The 7,265-nt window shown below is 66.8% G+C and overlaps 1 protein-coding gene across 10 annotated transcripts; it reads left to right on the plus strand.

Annotated features, from left to right (window-relative positions):
• On the plus strand, nucleotides 930–7,125 carry HDAC10 (histone deacetylase 10). Of its 10 annotated transcripts, XM_003126776.4 has the most exons (20): nucleotides 932–1,897; nucleotides 1,964–2,098; nucleotides 2,315–2,411; nucleotides 2,617–2,714; nucleotides 2,818–2,922; nucleotides 3,085–3,153; nucleotides 3,337–3,463; nucleotides 3,640–3,705; nucleotides 3,896–3,955; nucleotides 4,033–4,122; nucleotides 4,260–4,366; nucleotides 4,439–4,506; nucleotides 4,586–4,853; nucleotides 4,967–5,051; nucleotides 5,397–5,488; nucleotides 5,638–5,694; nucleotides 5,970–6,048; nucleotides 6,246–6,428; nucleotides 6,515–6,674; nucleotides 6,827–7,125. In XM_003126776.4, exons 1-20 carry the CDS (start codon nucleotides 1,839–1,841, stop codon nucleotides 6,835–6,837), a joined length of 2,016 nt encoding a protein of 671 aa, XP_003126824.1. In that variant the 5' UTR covers nucleotides 932–1,838; the 3' UTR covers nucleotides 6,838–7,125. The 10 variants fall into 10 exon arrangements, 9 of the variants coding, with proteins under 9 accessions (XP_020946994.1, XP_020946996.1, XP_020946999.1 ...); XM_021091335.1 differs by lacking the exon at nucleotides 3,085–3,153 and adding an exon at nucleotides 3,203–3,210 and having other exon boundaries at nucleotides 930–1,897; nucleotides 3,859–3,955; nucleotides 6,515–7,125; XR_002343837.1 differs by having other exon boundaries at nucleotides 931–1,897; nucleotides 5,970–6,148; nucleotides 6,515–7,125.

The raw sequence follows: 7,265 nt of genomic DNA on the forward strand, positions 1-7,265 counted from the left end.
TGGAGCCGGAGGCTGACGGGGGCGGGTGTGTGTGTGTGTGTGCATGTGTGTGTGTGTGTGTGTGTGTGTCAGGGTTCAACGTGGATCTCGGCTCCAGATGTTAGGACTCCCTGCACTCTCCAAGGCCAGGCTTTGGGGGGTGGTCACAGTAGACCCCTCCAGGCACCTCTGGTGTCTTGAGACGCCTGTGCCTTAGCAGAAAACTAGGTTCGGTGTTTTTTTTCCTGCCCTTTGCCGGGCCATGCCCCACCACCATCAGTGAGCCACCGCTGCTGTCTGCCCGCTGTTCCTCCTCTGAGGGCTGGCAGCTGGGTTACTGGCCACCCTTGGGCTTTGCCTTGGCTCCTCCCACCTGCTCTCCTGGCAGGTGCACGTGAAGCCGGGCTAGGCCTGCTCCTTTCTCCCGGCTTGGGACTCAAATGGACGCACAGTTGATCCAGCCAAATCCGGTCCGAGGAGCTGCCACAGTGGACACCGGCCTTCTCTGCCCAGGAGGCCTCTTGTGCCTCTGACGGAGCCCGGCCCAGACCCTCGGCTCTCAGCGACCCCGGCTGGCCCGTCTGCCGCAGGCCCCGCCTTCGAGGGCATGTACTCAGGAAGGCAAGTCAGCACCTGCTTCCTAGCCGCCAAGACAGCCAGGACGGTGGCGATGTACGCGGGGCTGCGGGCCACGGGCAGCGGGGCCCTGTCAGGGCCTCCTTCTGCATCCATCTCACGGTGGAGAGCTTCCCTGTAGGGAGGGCCACGGCGGCTGAAGAACGCGACTACGGCCACTCTGGCTCCCAAGGTCCCGCCTCCAGGACCCTAGGCCCCGCCTCCAGGACCCTAGGCCCCGCCTTCAAGAGACCCGCCCTCGGGGCTCCGCCTCCAAGGCCAGGACCCCGCCCCCGGAGCCCTTTCAGGTCCTGGGCGACCCGTTTCCTTCTGTCTAAAGATGTTGCTCTGGGCTGTGCCCGCGCCTCCTCCATTGCGGCCTCGTTCGTTCACTCACTGCTGCAGCCCTAGCCCAAACCCTCCCTCTGTCGGCCTCCGCGCCGCCTTCCCCCGCGCCGTGCCGCTCCCGTCCAGCTTCTCTGCACAGCCCTGACCCTCCGACTCGTCCACTTTCTGGCCAGGGGTCTTCCCGGAGCTTACATCGGACACGCTCCTCCTCTCTGGATCCTCGGGGGGCAGCGCTGCGCTGCAGCCCGCGCTTCGCTAAGCCCCGGGCAAGGGTCCTCCTCCTCGTGGCCTGCCCGCCCAGCTCTTCCCTGAGCCCCGGCCGGGGGCTCTAGGGCGGCTCTGGGCGCGATGGGCTACTGACGTGTCCGACCAGCGGTCTGCGCGGTCAGAGTGGGCCTGGGAGAGGCTTGGGGCGGAGGGGCAAGGACCCGCGCGGGGCTGCCGCGTGGGCACAGCGTGCAGGTGGGGCCGCCGCGACAGTCCGCAGGAGCCTGGGCCTGCTGGCTCTCGGTCCTCGCGCCCTTCCGCTCCCACCTCTGCAGGAGCACCACGGCCCGCGGGGCGCCGCCCGCGGCCGGAGCAGGAGGTGGAGCCGCGGCTGGCGGGCAGGGCCCCGGCGCCGGCCCGGCGGTCCGCGCCGCGCGGGGGCGGGGCTTGCGGCAGCCGGAGGCGGGGCGGTTCCAGGTCCCAGGACGAGGAAGCCGGAAGCCGAGTCCCAGAGACACCTTGTCAACCCTTCCCCGCTGGGGCCTGCGGCCTCCTTCCCGTCTGTGCCCGCGGCCCCGGCCCCAGGCGTTGGGCTGCAGAGTGGGACGGGCAGTGCCCTCACCTGCCTGTGAGCGGTAGCGTCCTGCCCAGCCCGCAGAGGACGGCCCCAGAGTGAACGCGGCCGGGCCATGGGGACCGCACTGGTGTACCACGAGGACATGACGGCTGCGCGGCTGCTGTGGGACGAGTAAGTGGGACCTGGCCGAGGGGGGGTCGCGGAGGGCTCCGGGCTCTGAGCTCCCTGTCCATTCAGCCCCGAGTGCGAGATCGAGCGTCCTGAGCGTCTGACCACAGCTCTGGAGCGCCTGCGGCAGCGCGGCCTGGAGCAGAGGTGCCTGCGGCTGGTAGCCCGAGAGGCCTCGGAGGCGGAGCTGGGCCTGGTGCACAGGTCAGGTCCGCGGGGGACCGCCTGCCCCGAGCATTCCTGCGAGGACCTGGGCCTGCCCCAGCCGGCCAGTGCCTCCTCCACACACCTCACTTTCACCACGGGATGGGTGGGTGAGGGAGAAATGAGGTGGGCAGTCCCATTGGGGTCCAGGCGCCCTTCCTCCGTCCGATACCTGCTCCTCCTGGTGACCCTGCCTTGCCGCCTGCCTCTCTGCAGCCCCGAGTACGTGGCCCTGTTGCGGGGAACCCAGGCCTTGAGCACTGAGGAGCTCCAGGCCCTATCCAGACAGTTCGACGCCGTCTACTTCCATCCGGTGCGTGCCCTGGGGACACCCCCGCCCACCCACTCCTCTGGGGACTTGGGCGGGTGCCAGCATCCTACTGGCTGCCACTGCTGCCTCCGGCACTGGCCTGGTCCATTCTGCCCAGTGCTTGGTGCCTTGCAGCCTGGCTCGGGCCTGGGTTGCGCCTGTGAAGGGTAGTGGGCAGGGAGCTTATCTGCATCCCTGCCCCCCGCAGAGTACCTTCCACTGTGCCCGGTTGGCCGCAGGGGCTGCTCTGCAGCTGGTGGATGCAGTGATGGCGGGAGTTGTGCGCAACGGTCTCGCCCTGGTGAGGTGAGCACTGCCCCCTGCCCTGGCCGCCCTGACCTGTGGGCGGGTGGCCCTGCGTGGGCTCGGAACGACCCCAACATGCCCTGCATGGTGCTCTCACCCCCAGGCCGCCTGGGCACCACAGCCAGAGGGCCGCCGCCAATGGATTCTGCGTGTTCAATAGTGTGGCCATAGCAGCCAAGCATGCCCAGCAGAAACATGGACTGCACAGGTTGGTGCCAGCTGGGCTGCAGGCCGAGGCCCAGGCCAGACGGGAAGGGGGTAGCGAGGGCCTCTGAGAAACCCTACCCAGCCCCTTCCCATCCTGGGCCTGGCTCCTGGCCTGGGGGTGGGAGACCCTCCCCCTCAGTGACCCAGAGCTGGCTGTCCCCAGGATCCTCATCGTTGACTGGGACATCCACCATGGTCAGGGCACCCAGTATATCTTTGAGGATGACCCCAGGTAAGCTGGGCATGGGCTCAAGACCCTTCCCTGTGACCTCACTTTTCAGGACACACGGTCTGTCTGGCCTGGGAAAGCACGAGGGGGGAGACAGAGCCTTGTGCTTGGGGGTCAGGGTTCTGCGAGGTGCCCTGCGGCTGCAGGGCCTGACCTCTGACCTCTGACCCCTGCCGGCTGTGGCAGCGTCCTTTACTTCTCCTGGCACCGCTATGAGCACGGGCGCTTCTGGCCCTACCTGCGAGAGTCTGATGCAGACACCGTCGGCCGCGGGCGGGGCCTTGGCTTCACGGTCAACCTGCCCTGGAACCAGGTGCTGGCCCCTCGTCCCAGGCCCCCCACCCAGAGCCCTCACCCTGCCCGCATCACCCCCTCCGGTGGAGCCCAGGGCATGGTGCCAGGATGGCCCCTAGAGCCTGGGCCCCGAGGGCAGGGGCAGACTCCGCAGCCCTCCCTGGCAGGGCCAACAATGACACCCTGTGGCTGCAGGTCGGGATGGGAAACGCAGATTACATGGCCGCCTTCCTGCAGGTGCTGCTGCCCTTGGCCTTTGAGGTGACTGGGCGCGGGGGTTGGGGGGGCAGTCCTGATGGCAGGAGGGCGGGAGGGGATTCGGGGCCCGGAGACCCCCTCACTCTACCAGAGCGGGTCAGAACCCTTGGGGTGAGGAGGGTCCCTCCAGAGGGGCCTCACCTCCCTCTGCTCCAGCCTTTGTCTGCCTCTCCTCACTTGGCCCTGCCTGCAGTTCAACGCCGAGCTGGTCCTGGTCTCCGCAGGGTTTGACTCCGCAATCGGGGATTCTGAGGTGAGGCCCTGGCCTGGCCGGGGAGGGCTTCTGGGGTTCTGGGGACAGGCCCTCGGCATACTTGGTTCTGGTTCCAGGGGCAGATGCAGGCCACGCCCGAGTGCTTCGCCCACCTCACGCAGCTGCTGCAGGTGCTGGCTGGTGGCCGGGTCTGCGCTGTGCTGGAGGTGATCGCGGCGGGCAGGGAGGACGCTGGGCCAGAGGCTGAGGGGCAGCGGGAGGGGTCCGGCCACGTGGGGCAGGGCATCCTGCCCGGGCCAGTGACACCCCTGTCCTGTGGTATCTCTGCCTCCCGTGCTCCCAGGGTGGCTACCACCTGGAGTCCCTCTCCCAGTCCGTGTGCATGATGGTACAAGCGCTGCTCGGCGACCCCGCCCCGCCGCTCTCAGGGCCCATGGTGCCGCATGGCAGGTGCGAGGGGTGGGAAGGTGGGAAGGGCCAGGGTTGGGAGGCCAGGCTCCCTGATCCTGCTCTTCCTCGCAGCGCCCTGCAGTCCATCCAGAGTGTCCGGGCAGCGCAGGCCCCTCACTGGATGAGCCTCCGGCAGCAAGGTCGGTGAGGCCTGGGTCGGGCTGCGGACTTGCATCTCAGCCTCCTGTGCCGTGGCGGTGACTCTGAACCACCCCCTAGGTGTGGCCCCTGTACTGAGTTCCAGCACTCGCTCCCCGGGGCAGGGGCCCTCCCCTCCAATGCCTGCGGGGCCTGAGTTCAAGACAGCAGCAGCCCAGGCCGTGGCTGCACTCAGCTCCCTCCTGGACCAGCTACGCCTCCGTCCCACACCCCCTGTCCGCACTGCTCTTGCCTTGCCTGCGCCACTGGACGGTGACCTGGTCCTGCCCCATGACGTCCTCTGTCAGGAGGGGTCAGCCCCACAGGAGGAGACGCAGGCCTGGGCCAGGTAGGCAGGGTGGCCTGAGGAGAAGGGCTGGGCCACGTCTGCACAGGTGCCTGTGACTCATCTACGGTCTGTGTCATTCTGTGTCCTTGTGTCCCTCGGGCTGGTCCCCATAGGCCACACGAGGCCCTGGCCCAGGATAAGGCCCTCTCTGCACTTGGGAGGGTCCTGCACCTCTTGGACAGGATCCTGGATGGGCAGGTGAGGCAAGTGGGGGGCTGGGGGTCGCAGCGGAGTCAGGGGAGGCCTGTCTGGGGAGGGCTGGGTGGTACAGAACCATGTGGACTGCGCCCAGGACCGTCCCCAGAACAGCCCCCAGGGACAGGGTGCAGGAACACTCGCCTCAGCTCCCTCAACTAAACGCTCTTCAGCACAGAGGTGAAGGGGATGCTTTGTACTTTGAAGCATCTTAGTTTCAGAAGTGGAGCCATGTGACCTCAGAGTGTACAGGTGACAGCCATGTAGACAAGAACAAAAAGAAGGGATGGATGGGTCTGGTCTGTTTACCTGCTTTGGGAGTTACTCTCCACCGCTGTTACCTTGCAGGTGAGCAGCGGCATTGCAGCCACCCCAGGCCCTGCTGTAGCTGCCACCCTGGACGTGGCCATTCGGTGTGGCCTCTCCCACGGAGCCCAGAGGTAAGCCCCACCTGGCTGGTCTGAGGCTCCGAGGGCAGGGTCCGTGGGCACCCCCTGCCCTGGCTGGCTATGTCGCGGGGGCGGGGGCTCTGGGAATGGGTTCCAGGTGGAGTGAGTGCTGTCTATCCAGGGACCAACTCTTCCTCCAGGCTGCTTTGTGTGGCTGTGGGACAGCTGGATCGGCCCCCCCATCTCACCGATGACGGGTATGGCTCTCGGGTGGCCCATGTGTTTAGTTCCGCAAGTGGATGGGTGGGCACGTGAGCCTGGATCCCCAGGTGTGAGGGGTGGGTGAGGCTTTCCGCAGCTGGAGTTTGGCAGAAGGGCCCCTGGGAGCAATGCCGGGAGGGTCTCGGGCATAAAGGGTCTGCAGTCTTGGCATCTCTGCCCATGAGCTCTTCCTCTTCTGTCTGGGCTCTGGAGGGTGGGCGGCACCTCGCACACAGGCACTCATGTCCATGTGCTCGCTTTCCCCTGGAAGGGGGACTCTATGGCTGAACGTCGGGGGCAAAGAGGCAGCTGCCCTGTCCATGTTCCACGTCTCTGTGCCACTGCCAAGGGTGAGTGGTGGTGTCCCAGGGCAGGGCAGCTGCTGCTCACTGGCATCACCATGAGGGCCAGGCCCCTGGCTTTCACCTACCTTTCCTGGAGGGACTGTGGGTATGTCTGCCCACCAGAGATTGGGAGGTGGGGTGGCCTGAGTGGCAGGAGGGGTGTCCCCTGGATGAGGGGTTGGGCTATGTTGTCACTCCCGTAGACAACCGGTGGGTTCCTGAGCTGTGTCCTGGCCCTGGTGCTGCCCCTGGCCTACAGCTTCCAGCCTGACCTGGTGCTGGTGGTACTGGGGCCTGCTCATGGCCTGCAGGACCCCCAAGCTGCACTCCTGGCTGCACTGCTTCGGGGCCCAGCAGGGGGCCGAGTCTTGGCCCTTGTGGATGAGGTGAGTTGGGCAGGGTGGACCTGCTGTCGGGTAGGAGGTGGGGAGAAACCAGTGACTCATTGCTTCTACCTCTGCTCCTGGCCCAGGAGTCCACACCCCAGCTTGCGGTGGTCCTGGCCAGGGTGCTGCATGGAGAGGCACCCCCCAGCCTGGGCCCCTTCTGCATGGCCTCCCTAGAGACCATGCAAGCCCTGATGCACTTGAGGGGGCAGCTGGAGCCACAGTGGAAGATGCTGCGAGTGGCCGGTGAGACTGGGAGGCCAGGCTCAGCCTGAATGTTGGGGCCTTGGGCGATAGCAGCCTTAGAGCTGTGGGGAGAGGGGCTCCTGTTCCGGGAATGAGGTGCTGCCCTGAACCAGCTCACAGCTGTGTCAGGCTGCTTGCGCACCTCTTCCCAGCTCCTCCTTGAGTGCCCTGACCTGGTGGCTTGAAATCGGCCAGGGTGGGACTATTTACACCCCGAAAAAGGCACTACGAAGCAGTCCCCCAAGAGCCTGCAGGTGACCATTCACCAGCACGCCTCTGTCTGAGGCCCCTGTCCGGAGGTCTAGGCTCCAAGGCTGCCAGGACCCTGGCTCCGGGGCTCTGTGACCCCTGCAGCGGCCTGGAACCCCCCTTCCCGCGACCCGCCTCTGCGCAGACCGCTCGCCCCTCGCTTCTCCGCGCCGCCGAATCAGTAAACATCCGTTCTGCGAAAGCCTGACTCCGCCTCCTTTACTGAGCGCGACTCCGCTTCAGTTTCCCCACCCCCGAACGAGTTTCCAGGCCGGAAGTGCCCTGCGAGGGAGGTCTCCGAGCCCCGCCCCCTCCGCTCGGCCGCCGGCCTCCCGGGTGACG

This window comes from Sus scrofa, chromosome 5 (assembly GCF_000003025.6).
Source record: "Sus scrofa isolate TJ Tabasco breed Duroc chromosome 5, Sscrofa11.1, whole genome shotgun sequence".
Classification (NCBI taxonomy): Eukaryota; Metazoa; Chordata; class Mammalia; order Artiodactyla; family Suidae; genus Sus; species Sus scrofa.